The sequence below is a fragment of the Acromyrmex echinatior genome, chromosome 4 (assembly GCF_024713525.1).
Source record: "Acromyrmex echinatior isolate Ae372 chromosome 4, ASM2471352v2, whole genome shotgun sequence".
In the NCBI taxonomy this organism is placed as follows: domain Eukaryota; kingdom Metazoa; phylum Arthropoda; class Insecta; order Hymenoptera; family Formicidae; genus Acromyrmex; species Acromyrmex echinatior.
In genome coordinates, this window is record NC_141855.1 from 9,568,841 (window position 1) to 9,595,682 (window position 26,842).

The 26,842-nt window shown below is 34.9% G+C and overlaps 1 protein-coding gene across 1 annotated transcript in view; it reads right to left on the reverse strand.

The window, feature by feature from the left end:
- Positions 1 to 788: 788 nt before the first annotated feature.
- Positions 789 to 26,842, reverse strand: part of LOC105152392 (GAS2-like protein pickled eggs) — a 74,131-nt gene continuing 48,077 nt past the window's right edge. The window contains exons 4-8 of the mRNA XM_011066653.2: positions 14,257 to 14,458; positions 14,079 to 14,163; positions 12,938 to 13,340; positions 12,093 to 12,462; positions 789 to 6,010 (exon numbers count right to left, since the gene is read on the reverse strand). Of these exons, the coding sequence (XP_011064955.2) occupies positions 5,058 to 6,010; positions 12,093 to 12,462; positions 12,938 to 13,340; positions 14,079 to 14,163; positions 14,257 to 14,458 (2,013 nt within the window). The 3' untranslated portion in view covers positions 789 to 5,057. The remainder of the gene's footprint in view (positions 6,011 to 12,092; positions 12,463 to 12,937; positions 13,341 to 14,078; positions 14,164 to 14,256; positions 14,459 to 26,842) is intronic.

Consider the following 26,842-nt stretch of genomic DNA (forward strand, 5'->3'; position numbering starts at 1 on the left):
AAATGGCTCCTTCCGAGATCGCACTCGGGAGACTTGAAGGGAGACGTGTGTGCATGCTAATGCACGCACACACACACACAAGCATACGCATACCGCTCGTATACACCATTGTTGGTACTCTCGAGCAGAGCCGTCTCGCCATAAGCGGCAAGGCCGCCCATCCGCGTAGTACTGGATCTCATAACGGGCTCCGCATACTCTCTCGCTGTTATCGCAGAAAAAACCCGGAAAATATGACTGATTTTCGCATCACATTCTCTTCGATCATCCTCTGTACGCAAATATTTAAACGTCTTATTTTACAATATTATTAATCATTATGCATTAATTATTTTTCAAAAGACATAAATACATAATAAAGACAAAATTTTCATCTGAAAACTATGATTCAATAACAATATTTCAGTAAATCTATTCTGTTTACACTGAAAAAAATTTTGATCATTTTTGATCCAATGAATGAGTGTTAATCAATGCCCGAATTAATGTCCGATTAATATTATAATAGTTAATTCATTGATACATAACTGGATTCATTTATATAACTACATATTCATTTTTTTGCAATAAATTCTAGTAATATAGTTTAGTTAGTTATTTTATAACCTAAATCATTATGAGAATTAGACCAATTTTCATTAATTCAATGAATATTTTATTGTATTTACGTACAGTTTTGGTTCAGTGCAGTTTTCTGTTATAATAGCGCATCATAGTGGGATATCCTATAGATAGATTAAAAAAGTGAAATGAACGCAAAAGGAGAGGAAATTAAAACAGCACACCTATTATTCTTGTTAAGGCCTTTTATTAATCTTTTTATATAGTTTTTGGTCAATTTACAACTGTTCGTAGATAAAATAATGTAACATAGGCAACGTTGCATATAATAATAATAGCAATTAATCTTCATTATTCTCTTAATGATAATAATCGTAATAATAATACTAATAGTAATCGTCGTCATCATCATAGCGATAGCTGCAATAATAATATTAATATTATTGAGATAATCGTCGATATTGCTTAATCGTTAACGTACGGCCGTGAAATCGCTGGGGTTACAAAAGCTTAGGACTAAGGATTAGCCGCGTCCGGCGCCTAAGATATTACGCGCTGAAACGAGAAAACGAGTAAAATATTTCTCTTTTATTACCAAATCGTTCTGGTATACTGTTACGATACTATGACTCTTAAGAAAAGCGAAACTCAGCCGAGCGCAATTTTCGCGAAAATGCAGGAATCGTTTTGAATAATCGCCTCAGATCGATGTGTCGTATCGAATTATCAATGTCGACGCGCGAGTACTTGAGATTTCACTGCGATGCTGCATCATACGATTCTTCATATATGAATAAATATGAATGTTTTTCCAGTATAGATAAATATAGTATTTTTATTTGTTATTTCATGTATTTATATAGACAAATATAGTATTTTTATTTGTAATGTCTCATACACATTCGTTCTATCTCAAGATCGGAAAATATGATGACAGTAATATTAATTGAATTTAAACCTAAAAGAATTGGGATTGTAAGAAGAAAAGAGGATTTTTTGAGGAATAAAATTGATTATCTTATATTTACGCACGCGCATGCAATATGAATCTCTCCAGTGCTCGGCTACTTCTGATTTTCGCTGAGAATGGTGTTCGGTAATTCAGTATCTCGCATACTTAACCCTTCAATGACGGATACTCAATTCTCCGTAAAAATGCGAAGAATTTTCATGAGATATGTATACGCTAACATCAACATACTTGCATTATTATTTAAGCGACTTTTGATTTTCGTAATATAATTTCCAAAGAATTATGCCGCATATTACGCTAACGTTTCACACTATAAAAAATAAAATGTTAATTTTAAAATTAAATTAATAGGAATAGCGCTACGAGCCAAGCAAAGTTTCTTGTGATACTATATTATTAAAACAGTTCATTAAAACATATGACATTTTGACCCCAATCGGGTCATTCTCAATGTTAAAATGATAACGTAATTTAAAATTTAAACAGAATTAACTAATCATTTTAATAATAATAAATTATAAAAATATATTAACTAAATTCATTAATATATTTTTGTTCTTATAATTACATGATATATCTTTATAATTTGTTATTATTAAAATGATTAGTTAATTTCATTTGAATTTTAAATTGCGTTATTTTAACATCGAGAATGACCTAATTGGGCCCGAAACATATGTTTCAAGAAACTATTTGTTTTTTTTAATAATATAGCATCAAAGACCTTGTTTGGCTCTTAGCCTTACTCTCATTATTTTAATTTGATAAATTATTTGAGCTAACTTTTTCTTATATTATTGTTAATTTTCACTTAAAGACATAGTGGACTTTTTGAGACATGCAAAAAATCCACTATATGATGTCTTTAAGTGAAAATTAACATTTTATTTTTTACGATGCACGTATCGAGAAATCCAAATATAAAAATACGTATTTTTTTTCATAAATTACAAGATGCAACAAGTAACCCGTGTTAATCGCGATGATGATTGTCGAAGGGTTAAGTCAGCTTAACTTAGCAGAACATATTGTACAGAAGATAGAAAACGAAGATATGTTTCTAACAACGCATTCATATTTACAGAAGATAAAACGCCTTTGTCCGCGCAGCACCGAACTCCAGTCGCAGGTAAGTCCGTCGTGTTTCCTCGACCATCCGTTATATGCATGTGTGCACATTCACTAGACATTATCGTGAGCCCTTTCGAAGCGAACTAAGTGATACACACAATGGCCGTCTACAGACTAGAGATCAATTTAATTATTATAAGCCGAGTAAAAGATTTGTCGCCGAAAATTGTTCATAGAGATATTTACAGGCAATGTGAGTCTGCGCGTGTAGAAAACACGACGTATCGTTTATACGCAAAAGACGTATACAGGAAATCACTTGAATTCCGAATAAGGCAAGACGGCTCGAAGCTAATCCCTACTACATCGGGATATTCGCCTCGATTCTCGTATATTTCCTACATAGCGATCGACTGTAAAATGTACATCTAGCAGACGATTAAAGAAGACTTTCTTGAAAGATCCGGCGACGAAAACAAACGGAGGAAAGATCAACGTCATTGTTCAAGTATTGGAAACGCTCCTACTCGCGGCTGTCGTATATGACTGTCTACTACACACTGTGATACTAAAAAATATCCCTCTTTCATACTATTCGTCGACAAAATAAACCTTTCTTTCTCCGCCTTAATCCGTTACTAATTGTAAGACACTTGGTAAAAAACTTGGCGCTACGCTTGCGTTTGGTATAAAAAACAGTTAAACACTGGAATGGCATTTGTCCGACGACATATGTTGCTATCTACATAATGCATCTGCTCCAGATTGGGCGGACGGGGAAGGATGATGGAGGGGAAGGGAGGGAGTTTCATTTGATTTTCCATTCAAAGCATCTCTTAATCGATCTTCAACGTCTAATCAATTCCTTTTCTATCTCTCTCTTCCATTCTTTTCCTCTCCTTTAGCGAAGTCGTTAACGTTTAATAAATCATCTTTGATAAATATATCCAATAAACTATATAATTCTTTAAATAAAAATGATTAGGCATTATTGAAACGATAAAACAATTAAGGATGCGATTGCTACGGTCTTTTAGCGATCGTTCAAATTTTCCATGATTTTGGAAATCGATCGTATTTATTCTTACAATTTTTGACTTGTTATATAAAGGATTATAGGATTTCAAAAAAATCATAAAAATTTTTTATGCATATTCTTAACAATAATTGCTTAACAATACAGTAAATTATTACCGTTTTCAAAAAATTTTATATGATTCAAGGATTATTGTTTTGAGATCAGTAATTAATATGCATACAGAATGCAATTAAATGACTGGAGTCATTTTTGGAATAAATTGGGAAGTCATTAACGCAAGATTCGCTATAGCTAATTGCTTACTTTTGATTCCATTAATTAACTGAAAACTACGGAATTCAAACGGAACGAATTCAATATTTATTCGACTCTCTGTCTCTATCTTTTTCTTTTTCATTTCATTGTCTACCGTAAACGTCGCTTTATTCTTCAGCACCATCTGAGCACCACCCTGATACATGACTACTAAGAACTACTAACTGATTGACCCCGTACCGTTAAGGCCCGTTAAGTTACTTTCCAGTCGGACGTCTTCGATCTACGATGATAGTCGTTGAAGGTGTAGGCAAAAAGCAAAAATAGAAAGCAATGTTCTAAACATCGAACTATTTGATGCTTAGAACGTCGGTAACTCGAGCGTAAAAAAACACAAATATTTAAACGTCAGAAAGGAATTTAATGTTATTACAATTTTTTGACGTTTAAATATTAAAACTTGTGGAAGTTTAAATTTTAGGAATTTGTTGGAATCTCAAAACGATTTTAATAAATTTAAATTTCAAGTTCTTGAATCAGAACTTTACAAAGTTTTACTTGTTAAATTTACAAAAGTAATTAGAAAATAATTTTATAGATATAATTCAATTTTTGTAACCTGTACAAAGAATCATTTTAACTTTTCTGAAAGATGGTAGTGTATCTTAAAATATTTTTTGTTAATCTTAAAAGCAAAAACTAAAAAGTATTAATCAACAAAGTGTTAATCGTACAATTTAATTCGTTTTAATATGCTACTTTAACTGCTGATCGAAGACATTTTATAATATGCTGTAAAAATAAATAATTTATTTTAAAAAATGATCGGCGTACAGTAAAATTCAGTCCTCATCGTATACATTCTCGATTATACTCATCGCTTTTACAAATCTATAAGCTATATATCTTTTTTGAATTTCTCAAATGCCTTTTCATTCAAAATATAAAATATATTCCTATCCTTATTGTGATCAAGACGTCCGACTTTATCTATCAAATCGAATTAAGAATCAAGCACGACGAGAAGCGCAATTACTTACGCGCGCGCCTTGTTGCCCTCATTGACGTCAGCACCTACTTGATCAGTCTAACTTAGCCTAACACGCGAAGGCTACCTGGTATATCTCGATCCTCGTGGCTAAAGGAAAAGAACCACCCTCAAACGCTGTCCGACGCCACGGACATCGGTCTTTTATAGGAGAGGGCACGAGGTACCGGTATCCTCGAACATCCTTCTTGGGGTTTCGGGTCTTTTCTGGGAGTAACTGATACCTGAATGTCCTGCGGCATTGCCATCGTCCCGTTACTATCCACCCACACTTTGGCAAAATCCATATCCACGACATTGTCGGTCGTGCTAGTCTGATAGTCTCTCAAGAGGCCTTGCAGTTTTTGCACCATCTGCCGCTCGTCCTTCAAGTCGCCCAGTTTCTGCAGGATCTGGTCGAGCAACGGATTCGTCACTTTAGTGGGCGATGATTGAAGGGAAGCAGTGCCCATAGTGGAAGTCCTGATCCTCCTGCCGTTTTTATCATATTGAATACCTAAATTCGGACTTGGCCGGGATTGCAGACTCTGTCTACCCGGACTTTTTCGTGAGAAATTCGGCGTCGTGACACACGTGGCTGGTGTAGATCTCGGATCTAAGAAGGTGTCCGACTGAATACTGGCTCTTCGCCTGGTCTGTCGACCATTCCATGTGGCACTACTACCGACTGGCGCTTTGGAGGACTTGGGTGCAGTTACTGGCGACAACACCTTACTGAGACTTCCGGTCGGCGTTGACTTTCGTAGCGTTCCGTAGCTTCCGTTGACCTTGTTGCGAATCGAACCTCCTCGGTTCAGTGGGCTACCTTCCGGACTGGAATTACTGTCTTTAGGCGTCTTGCTACCGGATGATGCTTTAGATAAGTTACTGTTCTCTCGCGCAATGGAACCGGCACGAGGAGTTCTGTCACCTGTCGACGAGGATGCCACGCTCCTGGACGGGGACGAAACTCGTAAAGGACTCATCAGCCTATCTTTTCGAACTACCTTACGCAGCCCTGTCTCGATGCTATCAGTTTCCACACCAGATTTTTCCTCGGGAAAGGGTTCTTTTGGAGGTTGCTCTGAAACAGGAAAAGAAAAGACGCGTGTTTACGCTGGAAATTCGGAGCTTACTCGCGATTCACAATTGATTAACTGTTTTGCTATTTCGATATTGATTGCTAGGAATGCAAATAAAAACTTAGAATAGATCAAAGATTATATCAAAATGAGGAAAATGTTAGATAATTATTTTTCATATTAGAAAATAGAAAAAATATGGAATTTAATATATAAATTTATGTTATACATCATTGTATAACTAATAATTTTAGCAAATACTCAAATAAATGTAGATGGAAAATAGAATCAATTTTTAAATATATTTTCTAACAAGTTAACGTTAATATGTATTTTTGTTATTTTTACGTCATGCGCAATTTTCATAGTATTGTTATCTTAACATTGTTATTATTATTCAATTGTTATTATTATGAATTTATTACTAATTGTACTAACATCTACTACAATTAATGAGCTCGCCGAAGTTCAACATCTCTGAAAAAAATCTCTCTGTTCCTGTTATTTAAAAACTAGAAACCTAGAAATTATATAAGCAGATGTTACACAATTTTGTAATTAGCATTCGAGTCTTGTCATTTCCGTGTAGCAACCTATTAGCGTCGTTATAGCGACATTTTCGATAAACCTGTGCACAACAATTGATATTCAGAAGCGAATTAAATATTTTTCATTATCGCAAGGTGTCAACTTTCACGAACACATACAGCTAGTTAGAAGTAAAAAAATATTAACGATCAATTGATCGATCTCTCTTTTTAGCACAATTAATATAGGCAAGGTAAAGGAACACAGGCCCTGACACAATTGAGTCGGTCCTCTCGATTTGCGTCGGCAAGAATTCATGCACCTGCGACGAAAACAAGTATAAAATCCAAGGCAAAATAAAATATCTTTCATTAAAACTTCTAGGAATGATTACCATAAATTTTCTACTTCTGCTTTATATAATATGAGTTTGACTTCATAATTTTTATGTAACTTGTTATGCAAAATTTTATAATATAATATATAGATGTTACAGTTATGTTTCACTGATTTCATATAATTTATGTTATGTTATATAATAATTATTGATCACATATTTACATATTTATTATTATTAACATTAAACTCATCAATATTGTCAGGATGTCTGAGATTATATGTATAAGATTATTATTATCAAGTTGAATATACGTATTTTTTATATTTTTATCTATCGCTGAAGAAATAATGATAAAGGAAATTACATTATATTTTCACAAAATTTTCACAAAATTTGTACAAATTGGAATTATAAGAAATGCACGTTTTTCACATAAGAAATTAAATTTATTAATTAAAACTTATTTCTTGATATGTTTATATAATTAAAATAGACTTTCGCGTTTCTCTCATGAGGTGATGTCACCATGCCACATTTCGTCCTACATTTCATTTTCGCACATTTTGTACCCACGTTTAAACTATAGAGAAAGTCCATTTTTCGCGGAAGAAGAGAAATTAGAATTCATGTATCGATGACGTGAGAATGGCAGAATAGCATCAATTTTATCGGAATAAATGTATATATATATATATATATATATATATATATATATATATATATATATATACAAATAGGATAATTATAGGATCTTCTTCGCTGATTCTGAAAGAAACTCCCCGATCGGTTCGTCGATCACGTTAAATTTAATCCGTGTTAGAAGAGTCATTTAGATTCTCGATAACGCATTGCATTTTTTAATCCGGTCAGCAAACCGACGCTATCGCAAAAATATTTGCATAAATATTAACACATCCGGTTGGAGCTACAGCAGATATACGTATATCCGCGCGAACGCAAATATAACTTGTAATTAAAATCCGAGAATCGAAAATCTATTTCGAGATCTCGTCCTAGTAACACGCTGCTGGTCAAACCGGATTCGTCCTTGGAACTTGTTATTAAAATTACGCAAATGAATTACGAATTGAATTTGTTTTGAAGAAATCAGCGTTGACATTCTGTGTTAAAAGCAGTTAATATTAGGTTCGATATCATGGTATTTATTTGATATCGTATAAGATATTAATAGTATATATAAAAAAAAGTAAATGCATAATTTAGAAGATTTGTAGTTTATAACAAGAAAATTATACAATACTTTAACATAGCTTCTGAATCTTTTATCTATATTGGATTTACAATTTTATTTGCAGAAAAAAATATTCTCTTCTAAAAATAAATTTATCTTTTATCTACAAAAAATTCCATTAACAGAATAGTCAGAAAATCGATTTTATTTTTCTAAATTCTAAAATATTAAACGTAATATAAAAATAAATGATTTTATTGGCAAAACAAACGTAATATGAGAAATTAATCGTCTTGTATTTCATCTTATTTAAGAGCCGCAAAGTAACAATGTTGTTTGTGTTAATTGTTAGATGACGACGACGAATTCAGGAACGTTGGCACGAATCGAGTGAAATCGTGAAATTTTTTTTGCTGCCTTAAAAAATTACACACCGTTACTAGATCTCGTTTTCAACAATATTTCATGTAAAACATAACGAATAAGCATTCTTTAAAATTAACTCATAAGACATAACTTATAACTTTTAATTTTTTTTAAAACTAACTTCGATGTTTTTATCTTTTTAATTTTGATGGTATTAATAAAATTTGGATTTATTATTGAATAGTGATATACAGATATAATATTGAAAGTTTTATATTTACAATATATGCATATTGAAACATACACTACAAGTTAATCATTGCAAATTTTGCAAGAAAACAATTAATTGAATCAACAATCAATTTAATCCTACATCCGAAAAAATTTCACGACTACAATCTTAATATATTTTCACGGTTGTCTTGCTTGCTTGTCTTAATCGCGCAATTTTGTTTTTACTCTCGATATCAAGGAGAAGTTCTCTCGCCCGAGTGAACGCAGATTTCCTTCGAAACCGAAGCGAAACGCTCGGTATCGCAAATGTGCTGACGCGCATCAGAGAGCACATTGCGTGCATATCTTATTGAAAGTGTTTATCTCATTAAAAAAAGTCAAGTGCCTCCATGCTCATTTCCAAAAAGTACCTGTGTTCTAGCATAAATTAGAGATGTTGATGTAAATTGTAAATGAACAAGTCGAAGGTTGGCTTCGTGTAAATCTCAACAAAATCTCACAGAAATGTAATGAATCCGTACAGTCATTTGAACTTAGCGAGTTTAGTATACAGCAGCCATTTACACATTTATATACTCTCATATCTACACACACTTTCATATATATATATATATATATATAATATGTGTGTGTGTGTGTGTTTTTAAGTGATAGTGTAATGAACATTTCAGAACAAGTAAAATTAAGATATAATCTAATCTAAAATTAATAAGCAAAATAGAAATAATTAGATTCTTATACATATTTGATGTAGATGGAACAGAGAAAGAGAGAGAGAGAGAGAGAGAGAGAGAGAGAGAGAGAGAGAGAGAGAGAGAGAGAGAGAGAGAGAGAGAGGAAAAGGATATAGTGAAAGCTAAAGCTTATATTTACATATCTCTTAATTTTTTAAAATTTTAATAAGACATTTGTTGCCTAGAACGCCTACGGATTGTCCTTTCATTTCTCGTGAAATGTGTAACGCGAAAGTTCATCTCGATCATGTATCCAGAATTGGATAGAACGATGTAACACCATGACTCAATTTTAAATTTATAATAAATTGATTATAGTCTACACAAAACTATTTGTAGGTAAAAGAAAGACATACACAAAATAAAAGAATATATGGAAGAAAATCTGAAGTGTATACATAAATATATAAATAAGGAAAAATGAAATAAGGGAAAATGTCACGTTTCGAAATAAAATTCAATATAAGTTTTCCCTTAAAAAAGTTGTTTTCGCGTTACTCTCTGCGAATAGGTCACTGGATTAAGTTAGAATCGTCCCAGTCCGTTCAACTTGCTAGGAGGAAAAGCATCGGAACGATCGAAGCGGGTCGCGTTACACCGCGGCTGGCCGCCGCGAACTTTTTCCACTTGCGGCAATGCGTCAACCGCGTCAAGTGAGTCGAGTGCCCAGAGTAAGCACACGAACGCTCGCGTGTGTTCAAGGCGAGAGCGTACGACGAGAGTGTTATCGAGGATCGACCGGCGGCGATTGTTCCGAGGACAGGTTGTTGGGAGATCGCCCACGTTTCGAGCGATCCCTCGCATAATCGGCGGTCGTAGCACCGGCTAAATGTCAGCCCGGCCCAGGCGAAGAACGATTTTATAACGTGCTCTGCGCGTCTGTGTATTTTGAATATTAATCGTTCGCAGGGTGGTCCAAATGTCGGGTCAGGCATCCGTGAACGATTTGTAGAGAGTCCGAGATAATTCGCGGGATGGTATATCCGTGTTCAAACATACGCGAGACATGATCATAAGCTACTACTCGAATCTCGTATATGCGAGATCTTCCTCATGTTTGCAACTGACAAGACGATCTCGATGAATCGATAAAGGCCCGCCCGATCCCACGTCAACGATAATTAATGCGAGACGTTCAAATAGTAAAACATTATACGCGTATGTGTGCGTAGATTCGTATAAATTCTCAATAATTTGTGCACATTGTATGTAAATCGCGTGGGATTTATGCGACAGTTCGATCGGCTAGAGATGCAAACTAGACTTTCATCGCGCGGGGTCGTAAGATAGCTTTTACAAACTCATTTAAGCATACATATAAGCCAACGGAACTCTCAGATCTTTACAATTTCTGCTCGTTATTGAATTATTTTTAAGCTCAAATGGCATTAACGAACTGTTTTAGATCGTGAGAAAATATACTATCAAACCGTGAGATTACATTTAAATCGGGCTGTTATCTGTGACGAAATCTCTAAAGAATTTCCTTAAATAGATGCATCGTCATATCTTTATCAAAATGGCTTCAGTAAAAGGTTATGAGAAAGTATAGTATTGAAAAAACAAGCAATTTGTATATAAATTTGTGTATAAATCTTTTCACGACTATACGGAAAGATCTTTTGCTGGAGTAAAAATTTAAGTAAATGCAGATATGAAAATAATTATTGGAATAATTTTATTGGACAAAAATAAAGAAAACTCAAGCATAATAAGCAATGTTGCAAAAAGTTTTAACATTGCAGCAATCAATTTGATATCTAATTATTTTGATAGTCCAACATAATTACTTTCAGATCTCAATCAAAATTTTTAGATACTTCATCAAAACCGTACTACTCGTATGGCATGTCTGTTTAGAAACAACCTGACAGAGTTTAAACACGTAAAAGATCGATCGATTTTCAAGATTTTATTTTCAATGTGTATCACACGATCGTTTGCTTTTTTCACAAAGCAACTTTCTCTGCGCGTAATATCTTTTTCTTTCTTCTTGACAAAGAGAATTTATCGCCTCCATCTATCGTCGCGTAAAGCGCCGCCTCTACCGACGAATTAATTTGTCGTTGTCGATATACCCGCGAGATCGACAGGCGGAGATAAACGTCGCGCGCGCGGCGAAGTATTAAATTCCGCTCGCGAACGCGCGATCTCGTTCTCTCTATTTTCGCGTACAAAGCACCTTCTCGCCTCTCCATCGCCTAATCGAATTTAATCTCTCAATTCACATCGGTCGAGTTTTTTTGCGTCCCTCGCCCTGACACGCGACATCGCCTCCATCACTCGTCGCACAATGCGTGTTTGTTCATCGACCGCAGCGTACCTCCTCTCTCTCTCTCTCTCTCCATCTCTCTCCTCCTTCCGCCGCCTTCCTCCTTTTTCTTTCTCTTCTTCTTGTCCTTCTTATTAATTTCGATGACTCGCTCGCGGATGATGGCGAGTGCACGTCCAAACGCCGGACACTCGAGTCTGATCACTGTCAGCGAAAACGAACTTCGCGAGACTTATCAATCTCCACGAACAGGAACGATCAATTTTATCATTGAATAAGATAGTCTGTGGTCTCGGATATACATAAAAGGAACGAATGTTTTACTTTCGCTGTTGCGAAATACGGAGCAGCAGTTACTGATTAAATCCCGGGCGGAACGCGATATCGGGAATACTATATGTATGTAGGGTCCACTTACTTTGACAATCGGCAACCGTGGGCGAGCCCTGTGTGCTAGTGGAATTCCCGTTGGCGGTTGATGACTGGACGGCACCGAGACTACGGTAACCCTCGTCGGACACCTCGCTGCAATTGTCCGAGTGCTCTCCGTCACCGTGCGGCGACTTCTGGGTGTTCGCCGTAGTGTCTTTGCCGAAAGTCTCAAGGGCCGGCTGTTCCTCCTTGCTCGGCGTCGGGCTGCGGCTGCCGCTCGAGTCCTCGCTGCATTTGTAGTTGTAGATGGACGGTTCGTACTTCGGTGTGTCGTCCTTCTCAACGGCTCGGCGTGCTACGCCACCCTCCACGACGTATCGTTTCGTGAACTCGCCCGGCACCTTAAGACCACTCTCCTAAACAGCGCAAAAAAGTCCCATTCTTTATCATTTCTCCAGTGTATTTTGCTTGCAAAATTATGAGTACCCTGGGAGAAAAATGAGTGCAATTATAATTTAACTATAATTTACAGTTATTTATTTATTTTCAGTATCAATTATATATGTTTTGATAGAGCTATAAATATAGTTATTATTACTAACATAACATAATATAATACTTACAAAAAATGGAATTCCTAATTATATAATTATAATCATAAATGCTGAATATTTTTCTTTCAGTGGAGAGAGAGAGAGAGAGAGAGAGAGAGAGAGAGAGAGAGAGATCGTCACGAAGTTTTAAGTTAATATAATCAACAGTAATTCCACTATGTCAGGAAAAAATTCAAGTTTTTAAAATATATCAAAATTCACAATGTTCTTTGTTCCAAAAGCTGTATCGGGTTTTCTCTAGAAATATTTTCTTTCGTAGAATAAACGATAAACTTACTCGTCCATTTTCCTGTGATTTTCCGTAATACGTTGGCGATCGCGCCTCCTCGTTAACATTTCTTCTGGACGAATCTGTATTTTTCCGCGGTGTCGGGCTTCTCGATCTCAGATTCGCTCTAGGCGTCGGCGACCTTGATCTCTGCTTCACCAAGTCGGTCTGGTGATTCGGGCTCGCCAGCAATTTTCTATGCGGCGTCGGACTTCTCGAGCGCTTCTTCTGCTCGTCGCACGATTGCTGCTGATGCTGTTGTTTGTTGCCGGTTGTCGGTCGGTGAGGTGTGGGCGATCGCGAGCGATTGCTGGAAATGCTTCTGGGTGGTGCGTGCAGTTGCGCCGATTGTAGATTCTGCACCGAACCGACGCTCGACGCGGAACTTCGTCGGGTTCTTGGAGGTGATGATCTGGTGGCGAAAACAACAACCGGGTGTTACGGTGGAATTGATGGCGGTCGTACTAACCGGGTGCACTAAGAAATTTTCAGTTTCCGCGATGGCGACGAAATGTCACGACGTGTACAGTATCGCCCATAAATATCGTGAACTTAAGATAAGATCAGGAAGATTTATAGGAAAAATCGTCAATGTTAGTAAAGTTACTTCACGCCTATTTCCCGTAAAAATTGAGGGAGATAGAACACACAATACGATATAACACATGGTACAGTCTGCTTTTACAAAAGGCTATTTCTCTTTCATGTAAATCTAATGCACTTACGAACGGTACTGTAAGCTATACAATGTATACACAACTATGTTTGTGCATCGATTTTACTATCCTCTATAGAGTGACTTGTGATAAAATATCCATAGCTCAGATAGCGTATAGCTAATGCAACATCGGATTTACAAACTGGATGGTATTTACACTCAAAACGTAGAGATAGGCGTATCGATGGGCGATGATCATAATCGTATGTGATTAGCATTGAATATTGAATGTTAAATAGAATTTTCAAAATGATAAAAATTTTGTTTTTTCGCAATTTAAAATTCAAAAACACTTTGTGCAAGAGATAAATATAAGCATGAGATGGCATAAGAGATTGAAAATAAATTTCTAACGTCGTATAATTTTAATGACGCGATACTAAATGAATAATTAAAATTGAAATTGATGACAAAGAAAAGATAGACACTCACCGTTCATAATGCACCTGCGCGTTACCGAGATCAAAGGATCCACCAGCTTTTTGAATGAGTTTCGCCGAGATCATCGAGCGGTGTGCTAAAAAAAATGATTAAAAAATTGATCATTAGATTTGTCAGGATGCAACTCATTTAACAAAAAGGATCTGATAAAAATAAGTACGATACTCACAGTTTCTGCATCGACATGGATCATGTTTCTCCAAATAATGGCTGAGGGTATCCCACCCACCGCCGACACGTACCATCACGTGACTACGCAAAACCCGGACATAGATCGTAACCTTGGTATCGCCGATTCGATATTTGCCCTCAGCCACATGAATCATCGGGAACTGTGTCGGACATGTGCATTCCTCTACAATGTCGCGAACCTGAAAGCAAGAAATAATCACGGCTTTATAATATGATATGATGTAATATTTTATATGTATATTACAAAAAGAAGATATTAATTTTATGAATTTCTCAATTTCTTTAATCTTCTTCAGTATAGTTATAACATTAAAACATTGAATTAAATTTCTCGTTTGTCTAACAGATAAAAAAAAATTCACAAAGAGCATATACTTCCTGTTTTCATTACTTTTTGATATCAATATATTGTATAACATTCTTTTTATATATATAAATACGTTTAGCATTTTTGTTCGACAACATTCAAATATAAAATTTTTATATTAAATATATATATGTAAATCAATATTTTCAATCATTAATTGAATTCTTTATCTGTGCACATTTCAACAAATATGTTCTTTAAATCGGAGAAATATTGCACGGATGATATATTCTTGGCTTTGAATTTTTGAATCCTAAAATATACGCGATAAAACTGTATTGATAGATCGTTTTCTTTTCTTTGAAGCATCACCAAAACTCAATCTGGTTTATCCATTGCATTATTTTGCGAACAGAAATATCGCCGAATCGAAAGGAGAGAGAATACGCCTCCGATAATTAATAGGAACGAAACAAAATTCTTGGAAGCCATGCCAAGATGGGTTCCAGTGGACGTCCGTCGTTTCGTTAACAAGGCCGCAGAGAGCAGGTAAAACCGCTCGAGTTCGTCTTTCGAGTCACTTTCAGCGATGGTCGCTCGCTGAGTCACGTTGAACAAAAACGCAGAATCGCTCGTATAAGATCAATTACCAGCTCGGGAAACCTTGCTTTTCCTCACGAGAAAGTCGCTCCTGCTCGCGGCATAATGAAGGAAAGGTCGCGCGATTTTGTTAGCCGATTCGCACGTTGCAAACATAATGATCGCCGTTTTATTCACGTAACACGAATCTCTAAAGTTGTAACTGTTTATTAACAGTTTTTTCTTCCAGTTAAATAGGTATATTTCTATAAAAAATTTGCGGAATAAATTGACCTTTAGCAATTTTATCCACTTTAGTTTTGTATTAAGAAATGATCAATTTCACAGATTTTACTTCTCGCAAGTGTTGGAATTTTTTCATTCGTTCGCTTGACACTCGGCATTCATGAAAGTCTCATGAAGTCAAATCTCAGGAAGGGCGGGTTATTCACTTGACAACCAGCAGCACGGCGAAAGAGATCGTTTTCACAGATATCTTGCAGGCGTTCGAATTAGAAAGCAGAGATAATTGCGCGTATTAAAATTCTCAATTCACTTTAACATTGAAGGAATCCCTTATTATGAAACGAGCTCGTTTCATCTCTCTGACAGAAATGTGAAAGAGATGCACGCGACTTTTTTCCCCTATCTCGAAAACTTTCGAAACGCTGAATTCGAGCTGACGAGTTCAACTGGAAGAAAGAGATAGGCAAGTGCGTAACTTATGTCTCTTTATCGCCGAATAATAAAATAAAATTGTTCCTATAAATAAAATTGTGCAACAATTCGTGCTTATGTACGTCTCTGTATTTACGATTATTTTACGATTATTTATTATTTACGATCGTTGCGCAGTACTACTTAATTTCCATCGAAAAATAAATTGTGTGAGCATTTCATCTTTTAATGCTTGAGAAATAAAAAATGTTTTAATGCTTAATTGAGAAATGTCATGATTTTAATTTAGAAGATCTTTAATTGGTCAAATCAAAGAATGAAAAAAAATTAATCAGACATAATTCGTCATACAAAGAAAAGTAATATAGAAGTATCATATATAAAAAAAATGTAAATCAAGTGAACCATTATTTTTTATTTTTTTATTGATAATTGCAGTCAAGGATAAATAAAAGTATGCTGATTATAAGTCCATATTATAAAATTCCAAATTTGTATTCAAATTTTAAACCATATATTTAAAAGTTTTGTAATACATATATATTAATTATAAAATTAATTAATTAAATACATCCCTAAAATTGTATCTAAGATGACCCTAAAGTGAATCAATTTTTTCAAATAAATATTTTTCTAAATGCTTTTACAGATTTAAAAATCCTTCTCCATAATTAAAGTATAAACCGGTCGACTTTATGCCACAAAACGAAAAAATGATGGAAAATCACAGCTTTTGTTATCAACTTTTAACGTCAATTCGTAATAATGTTTACTTTATATACGAGTTTTATACTTCATACGCTTCGTACGTATAAAACATCTTGGTTTGGATTAGAGATTACATAAACAACCAATGTTGAGTACTTAGAATTAAGTTTAGATACTTAATACGAAAGAAATTAGTTAAAAAATTTGGACGTATGTGTGAATGCGATATTGATGCATGTAGTATATAAAGACATGTCGATGTGCTGCATTTTATCGGTAAAATAGCGATCTTATCGGAGTTCGGGCTTCGCTTTAAGGATCTCCTTAATTTTAAGAATGTATTCAATGTATAATCTCTCTATAAAAAATTACTGGAATTGGAAATGTATTTTCCAATAAAGTCAAGAAGTAAACAATATAAAAATGAATGTTACATACATATATGAAACAGTTCAATAAAATAATATTTATATTAAATAATACAATTTTATAATGGAAATAAAAATTTTCTCACTTTATCTTAATTATTTCTTAAAAAAAAAAATCAACCTTTTATTGTAATAATTTTTTTATCCAGATTTTATTTTTAAATCGCTGCCATATATTATTTTCAACAAAATATAGAAAAAGATATTTCTTTCATTTCGTTATAAAATATATATATATACAATTAAAAATACAATTTAAAAAAGATACATTTATATAATTCTTAAACAATGTTAATATAACAATGTTAATATAAGAATTCTTTATGTATATCAGTACGAATTATTTTATAACTTGTACATACTGAATAACGATACTGACCATAATGTAAATTGGAGAATCATCTGATAGCGTACATACACGATACTTCTACCACTGACCGATTCAATTCCTCAACACCGTCAAAGCGACGTCCCCATCGGCGTTATTGACGATTTATTGTCCCGCTGTGTAAGTACACGCCCGCGATCGATGGACCGATCGCGATACCCATGGCTCCCTTTCTCTCCTGCGCGCGTTACTGATCGGATCGACTGATAAGTCGGCAGATCGATCGATCCGCCGATGTGGTGTCGCAGAAAGACGCGCCGTGTGCAACGGCTTTCGCTTCATATTGATCGCGGTCGGCTCAGTAGTATCGCGGTCGCAAATCTCGCGCCGATACAACACGCGAACGCGCGTATCCTTGAGCTTCACGAGGTGACCACCCACTGTACCCCGCGACGTCACTGACGTAATCATTTATCAATGAGCGCGCCGCGCGCCGATATTCCCCGCCGGAAGTGATCATTAGCCGGGGGTATCGATGATCGCCAATCGGTGAGATCCGGCAGTTTATCGGCACCTTTATGCGCACGCATACGCGCTTATCAAGTCATCGAGGTTGCGATTTACGATGCCGAGGGCATCGTTCCGTTTGTTTCTTGACCTGGCAGCAGTGGCACGAAAGATGTTCCATCTCATTGTTATTTTTGCGTGCCTCGATGAAGAATTGTTTAAACGTGCTCGGCAATTAGTTATGTTTATCGCGGAGAAGCGAGTAGTGAGAAGTGCTACTTCTTAGATTTTCTAGAGATAGCTACGGTTCTCCGTGCAAGCTGAAGAATATTTCCCTGCTGCCTCTTTAACTTATCGTGCTCTTTATTTTTCTATTTTATCTAACACTTACGAATTATTTTGTAACTTGTTTTCAGAGAAAACGATTTGGTTTCTGTAAATAATTTTTCAATGTTTACTTTTCAGTGATTTTATTAGATTTCTGATAAATCTTCTTCGATCCACTTCGACATCCATACTTCGGTAATCGCGTTTATTTATCGTCTTTATCAGTAATTTCTTCAGTCGGCTTTATTTTGAACCGCTTCTCGATAGTTTGAAGATTGGAATTTTCTCTGCAACGGACATTAAATCGGCCACGCTATCGATCATTCTTCCTTATCGCCGAGTCGGATCACCTTAAATATACAGGATGTCTATGGGAGATCCAATCTAACTCCAAGAACGTGTTTTACTGGTTCCCAAGATCGACCCAGATCCAAAGCATCATGTACATGTCCGTATTTACAATCAGTTACGACTATTTGAAATTTAACATTTACATGTCAGACAATTTGTTCGGACAATTGGGAAACTATATCCATCCAGTTTATACGCACTTTAATCCCTTTCGGGAATTCTGATGAGCAAGATCATTTATACTCGAAGAAAAGCATTATCGAATGATGGCGAATTGCGCCGTAGAATAACAATAACTATACAAAATTTCGATTTGTCAAAAACATTACGTAACTAACATTATGTACTAAATCCATTCAAGTTATCTCATCACTTCCACTTTCCAGTTAAGTAGATAGGTTTAAAGATATATTATACATATAAGTTAGTAGATAAGTATATATTCCTGCAAAAAAAAATTAAATTTGGAAGTATGTTTAATATTTACACTTCAAATAAACTACATATGAATAAGATTATATTTTTGTTTAATAACGTATTTTTGTATTATAGTTTATTTTATTTATAATTATTTTTATTGTTAAAAATTGAAATTTAAAAAATGATTAAAAAATTTAATTTTTCTTTCATAAATACTTTAAATATTCAAAATAATTTATGCAAAGTTTCATTGAAATTCACTGATTAGTTGTAAAGATATAGAACAAATAAATATTTTGTTCATTTACTGGACAACTAGTTCATATATCGCAATGTAACTCTGAATAATCTTTAATACATAATACTTATATTAAAAAATTGAGATTTTTTGATAATTTATTAGGTGTATTTCCATATATTTTTTATTAGAACATAGATTTAAAAAATACTACTATCTATTTATTTAAATAACTTATAATCCAGATAGTAGTAAATCTCCATCAAAATTGTCACATTATTTTAAACGTGATTTGGAATAATCTTTTCATAATTTTTTCATAATTTTTTCATAATTTTTTTTATTATCGTTTTGAAAATATGTATAAAACATCCTTAATTGAAATTATTGAATTAATATACAAGTTGGGGTGCTCAGAACACCTCAAAATTTTTTTCTAATTTTATAGTCATATTTTTTTACTAATATATTATGTTATAGTTAAATTTATATTAGTTATATATATTCGTACAAAATAAAAATAATGAATTTTAAAAGTTCTAGGCATCTAAGAATTATTTTTTATTTTCTTTACAGAACAAAGTTTCAAAGAAACTATATAAACTGTACCACAATTCTGTAATTCTTATAAAGACAGTTCGGTATAGTTATGACATTATCCAATTTTTTTTACCATATGTAAATCTACGCAATAATGATATAACGATATACCGACACTGTCGTTAACAATTACTGGAGTAACTGTTATGGTTATCCCATCTAAAGATTAATACGCTCTTGAAGATTTCTTAGTAAGAGCTTCTAGGCATTCTGTATGTCACTCGATTGTCTATATTGAACGATATGCTTTTGACACTCGCGGCGATAAAAAATTATTTATCGAACCGCATCGTTCCGTTCGTATTTGCAATGCAACACAACGGCGTCATGCGAAATTTTTGGTCACGGATCGCTGGGGAACGAACACGTGTTCAGAACGCCGCATTTTCTTAAGAGTGCCAGTGACACTTTTCCAGCAGACGATTTATACGGACCGCTCGATAAATTAACAAGCATATACCTAGCGCAACCGTTCGCGACTGTCATAGACAGAATTTTCTCGATGATGTAAGACAACGCGAATTTTTTTACTCGTATCTCGAGGTGTTAAATAAATCCATTGCGCAGAACGTTACGTCGTGCCGCGAACGCAAATATGTTCACAGCGAGAAGACATAATATCCGTGCAGTAGTTGTGACATACGCTTCACATGACTGCATAATTACAAGTTTTACGAAGAAACTGTTGTATCATGTAGGACATAAATACAGAGATTTAGATACGGATAGGATGTATTTAGCGTCAAAATACCAATGTCACATTAATAACATACTTTTATCATGTAACTTTATCGCGGAATGATAATAATATTAAGAAACACTTCAAATAAAAAATATTCCCAATTTAAATTATCGTTTATGAGATAAATATATTCTCAGAAATTTCAATATGAAACTACATTAAGATATCATATTATGGTAACAAGTTTATTGCCTTAAATTATCATAAAAAGTCGATCGATTTCGTTCCTCGAATCTCGTGGCCTCAAATTGTTATGCAATAAATTATTAAAAACTTCATGCGTGTCACCGCCAAGTACTCCATCTCGCAAATCTGATTGACAAATTGACGTGTTATGTAAGACAGAATTAAAAATTTTCGATGTTCGAACAAGATTTTCGTAGAAGGAAACAACGACGGCTCAGTAAATCATCGTCCCATTGCGAATTCCGAGGGCGTTCCAGCTGACGTCGATTGTGAACTTCCACTTACGTCACGTTGTCTTTCCTTCCAAATATTTAATCAGGTCGCAAAACCTGCAGTTAACGAATCCAGTCGCATCACGTAGCGACTGTACCGTTCGATAATTAATAAGCTGCGAATATTAACATTTGTGCCAAGAATCGTAGGCGTTGCCAGATATTTTTTATGGAAACATCACATTTAAAATCTAAAATTATGATTATTCTCACTTATATAAAATAGAGCGTTCCAAAAATTACATTCATATACTACGTATTGTTTTAGGAATATTCGAATAAGAGTAAGATGGTATAGTTTAATCGAATTTGTTTTTCAATTGAATTTTCTGCGAAAACTCGCAAAAGGATTAGAGGCACACATTTCCGTTTACGGCTCCTGTGACGCAAACGTGAGACAATTAGGTAATAAGACAGCCATGTCTGACACTTTCAAACAACGCAACTCGCAGCGACTCAAAGCCAAGAAGCACGAAAAGATATAAATCGGATTACTTTGTGAGCTATTTGTGCGTGGAATAGTTGAACAATTCGCGACGACCACCAGTCAGTATGCGAGTGGCAAACATACGAAATGATTTGCAATTAAGAGGCACATTAACAGGGGTAAGATTTCGTTGGCTTTACTACGAACGCCTTGACGCAACCAATCGGTGACCCTAATTTTGCACATTGCAGGGCTCGGCGCGCAGATTTATTTACTCCGTCGATTGCGTTATCGTCCGGTGTATTCTACACCGGCATCGAAGAGAACTCGTTCCAAACGCTATTTTAAGAATCAATTATACGAGATATTAACTCAACGTCATTCACGTATCATTAACGTATCATTGCATTAATTGCGCGGTGGATTAAAACGGAGGGAGAAACAGTCGCCTTCTATATGAAGGAACGAATCATCGATATATCAAAATTAACAATAAGCAATAGTCTACAAACTTTGCCTACAGCATAATATATGGTAAATGAAAATGTTTAAAAATTGGGATATACAATATTTTTTGCGCTACAATATTTTAACGATAAAGAATACTACTTTTCTCTTTTTCTGTTGATTTTACGGTAATTCTACGTCTTATTAAGTAATATCTGAAAGCATAAAATTAAGAAATGCTAGAGAAAACTGTCATCAGCTTACATCTTTTAAGTACAACTTGAGAGTTGTAATCCGACAATTCCCTAATATTCTAAATTTTATGCTTTCAGACATTACTTAATTTAACCCGTAGAGTTAATCCATAAAATTAACGGAAAAAAAGAAAAGCATAAGATGTATGTATTATTTTGAAAAGAACACAACAGGATATATACAGTGTAATACAGTGTTTCGAGATAGAAACTTTATGACAAAGAATTTACCTCGACTATCTTGACGAGTCTTATGTTACATTCATCCATCTTAACAAATGAATAAATTATCATTAGACGTTATTGAAACAGGCGTACTGCAACGCGCGAGTATTTGCATAACGTGTGATCCTTCCTTTATTACGGAATAACGAAAGTATCATTGACGATAATACAACCGGTTTACGACGATTTTCTAATGGCCGTTAATGCACGTTAGTGTGGCGACAGGCAAAATTTATAACGTTTATTAAGCGGCTTGTTGTCCTTTTAGCTAGCAAATGTGTTACGGCAGCGAGACTAATGGCCATATAAGTGTCTCTGTAATAAAAATCAAAAATCGATCGCGAAGAAATGATATCGATTGATTATATGTATACTTAATTGCATCATGTTATTAACCTCGAATTATTATACCAATTTTCCGATTGTATTGATAATCACAAGTCGGGATTGGATCTAGGACACAATCACCATCTTCGGCCGACCTCTTTCGCTGTCCTCGACCGTTTTGCGACAGACCAATTGTCTACGAGCTACTGAGTTTGTAGGCTACGTGTTTCCGGTTTGCGAATACGCTATAACTCGAATTAAACCACGCGATTTCGTTCCCGTTTTGCAAAAGTGACACATTAATTCTTTAACATGCAGCTTTCCTTTGTTGACTCCTCTGTTACTTCTTTTACAAAGCTTTAAGGTAACTTAGTTCTTTTTAAATCTTAAAATATCTTTACACTCTTTATTTCTCCTCATTAAATTTCAATGAAATTATATCCTCTACTCAATATTTGACAATTCTTTTCGATTAATCTTATAAAGCTAGAAATTTTATAATAATCAAAATATAATAATAAGTAAATCTTCACGTTTCCTGTTCAATGAATACTTATTCAAGTAGAAATATTCTAAGAAATTGCAATACGAAGCAATTCACTCGAACTGTGAATATCAGGCGAACCGATGATTGGAAATCAATAGATCGATTTTACGGATCATAGCATTTCCTTTGCATTACTCAAATAATCTGCGCAACTTCGTCGTAGCTGACCAGCGGATTTCGTCATTGGCGAATCAATATATTTAAATAAACAAAATAGAACAGTTCCTGCTAATTATTTATTAAATTTAGGATCAATTTTTTCCGAAATATTTTTGACATTATTAATCCTCAAAGCTATTATCTTGATAATTAATGCTCAAACTAAAAATATCTGAAAGGTCTAATTTAGAAAGAAATAAATTATAAATATTGATAGACACTTTTTTTTACTAAGTGAAAGATTAGCGCCTATTTTCGTATTTTCAACTTATTGTTAGCTCGCAAAGCTCGTTACTTGCAATCGCTTACGAGACTGTCGGGACATATCGGAAGAAATGACAATTTTCTCAGCTCGTTCTCTAATGTTCACATAGAGAAAAAACACGTGATGATCAGGATACCCTGTATATCCTTGTATATACATATCTATACATATTACTCGCTCGGGACAAATTGTGTGGCGCATTGCAGGTGAACGGACAGGATGAATGGTTATGATGCTATAATGCAAGGCCGTCACGGCTTATGTAACACAACCCAACCTAGCGATACGGAGAATACGGATTATTATCGGTATATTCGTTTAGAGAACGACAAGCAGGGAGGAAAGGAGAGAGATAGAGAAAGGAGAGACAGAGAGAGTAAGAGTAAGAGAAAGAGAGAGAAATATCAGGCATGAGTTGTATCGCCCACGCGTATCGAGATTCGTTGGTCGGTTGCGAAAATTTTTATGGATATCCATAAAATCCATCGCTCTATGCGCGAAACTTTGCGATGCACGCTCCGAGCGATGAAATACACGCGATTCTCGTAAAGCAACTTTCTCGCGCGCACAAATCGGATGCAGATAGAGATCTTTGCTCGTGTAGCGTGCGCACTAATGAATTGCACGTAGTACGTTTAGACTTAAAGTGTTTGCAATAACGTCACGGGATTTTACTAATCTGGTTTATGAAAGAATCGTAGCAATAATTATGACTACGTCGACAAATTTTGTATCGTTTAGTAGAACTTAAACGTATATCGTTTAGTTGAACTTAAACGAAATCCAAAATCACGTTTCGATATTAAGTGCCGCATTGATTACACAATCAATTATACAGTCCACACTGAAATATCGAACTTATATTACTAGAATTAAATCGTACAAAGAACTAATATTATTGATATTAAGACAAAAACTAAGATTATAAATTACTACTAAATATTTGCTAAATCAGTATGAACAAACTGCTAATAGTTGCAGTTTTTCTTTGGAAGTTAGACCTGTATAAATAGATCTATATAAATAAATAAACCAAGTAAGTCTAATCGTCGTGCAGCAATCGATCAATTATAATAATTCATATTACCTATGTATATTTATTCATGTGCCCGCAGGTAACGAGCTCCTTTGTGCACACCTGTTTAATTGAATTCAATTCATAAATATGAATTCTATTATATAAGAATTTCGTTACTGATCCATAAATAATCTGCACAAGCTCCCGGATATCGTGGATTATTTCTGTGGCGCATATCTAACGAGTTAATTCGAATCGCTCGCGTGTCTACGACATAAGCGATCGCGCGCGTTACTTACATTCATTAATTTATAGTATCGTAACTTACGTTATCGCTTAATGAACAGCGGCAGGTACGGCCGCTTAATTACTCCCATGTACCATTACATGTCATATCTTGTAAGCGCTACCGTCGTACGTATTAAAAATCGATGTGAACGGTAAGATATCGCGTAATTATATCGCGTTTCAATACATTCATCTTCTTTCCCTCACTTGTCTTTCTTTTATTTTTATTTATACCTGTCTTTTCTTTATTAAAATTTGTAAAAAGAGCTTTAAGTTTGAATCATTATTAATTACATATGATACGAGGAATCTGATGAAAGATAAAGAATGACGAATCTGAAAGAGCACCTCTTTTTCTGTTCTTCTTTTTGCCTGCAGCATATCGATAACTTTCTAATTCCAACTGTGAATCCGCGTGACGCATCGAAGAGACTTACTGGAGCTTGAGGGCGACGAAATTAAAAAGTCGTACGGCAGGTGCACTTCCTGTCATGAAACACGTCAACGAAAGAGCCGACCGCGGTAAATCCTTTTCTTAATTGACGACCATTAAATCTTTTCACGGCGATCGATCAACCGTTCTACATACTTGCAGCCGTTTCTTGTGACACTGATACGCTTCGCATGAAACGCCCAGCAATCGAACAAAACGTAGAACCGATTTCAATTGATGTGTTCGCGGTATACGCTTGACAAACGCCGACAATCGCGTCGTATGAATAAAAGTTTTTTACGATTTTATTACATTGTCAGAGACCCATTGACATATATTACTTCTTATGTCATCATCGAAGATTCCTGTGTCATCAATCTCGTAGCTCGGTGGAGGAGGCAAAAAGGGAATCCGTGACAGAATTCACAATAGAAATCTTTCAATTGATTACGTATAACATTTTTTTACGAAACATTCCTTATCGAAAGAAGTGCCCTTTCTTCGCGTCTGGCGTGAAGAGAGGACACTTCTTAAGTAATTGTAGTTTTCCAAGGCTACCAAGGATACTACGATGAATACACCACGGCAAAATGGAATACGCGGCATGAATAGATCGTCGAGGAAAGCCAGAAGAACGGGTTTGATTCGGAAAAGGTTAATGCGACGAACACGTTTCCTCGATGCGGAAAATAAATCGCTAATTACCGGAGGGTGTCTTCTTTTAGTGCAATTAATTTATAGACTTGCATAATTACCGGCTGCCGAGATAGGATCGTATATTTCTCAAGACAAGCAGAATGATCTCCGATTTTACATCAGATATACTTTATTAGCACGCGATATTAATAATCTTCGTTTATTATTCCGTATTAATATCAACTAAATGTTAGGAACGATGATTAATCTGTCTTGATCCTCTTAAAATGACTTACAACTAGTCTTGATTAAATAATCTTGATCAATAATATTACTATGTATCCTTTCATAAATTAAAAGACTATTTTATTATAAATAAAAAAAAAAATAATTTTAACGCATCTAAAATTAATTTAAAACACCACATAAATCTAACAGTAAAATAAATTAATTCTATTTCCTATCGCGTTCTATTTATTTCTGAATATCGAAACATTATTGAAACTTCATCAATGAATTTCACGAAATTGAAAGTTTGCAAGAAAAAAAACTTAATAAGGAGTAAATGACAGATATTCATATACATACATAAGAAGAGAATATTTCAAGATAATACGTGCAATTTTCGCTGTGATTAATTCGAGTATTTCGCGGATTGAAAAGAGGTGACTGCTGGAATCTGCATCCCGGACACGCGCTCTCTTCTTCAGGAGTTGCTCCTGCGCGGGAATAGAGTAATTCACTTGCAAGATCAGGAGATCGTCGGTTCAGCCTGCCTAGATTACCCCATGGATTGCTCCGTGAATTGCTCCGTGAATTGCGCGGCATGTATATGTAGCCACATTTAAGAGAACGATGTTGCACGC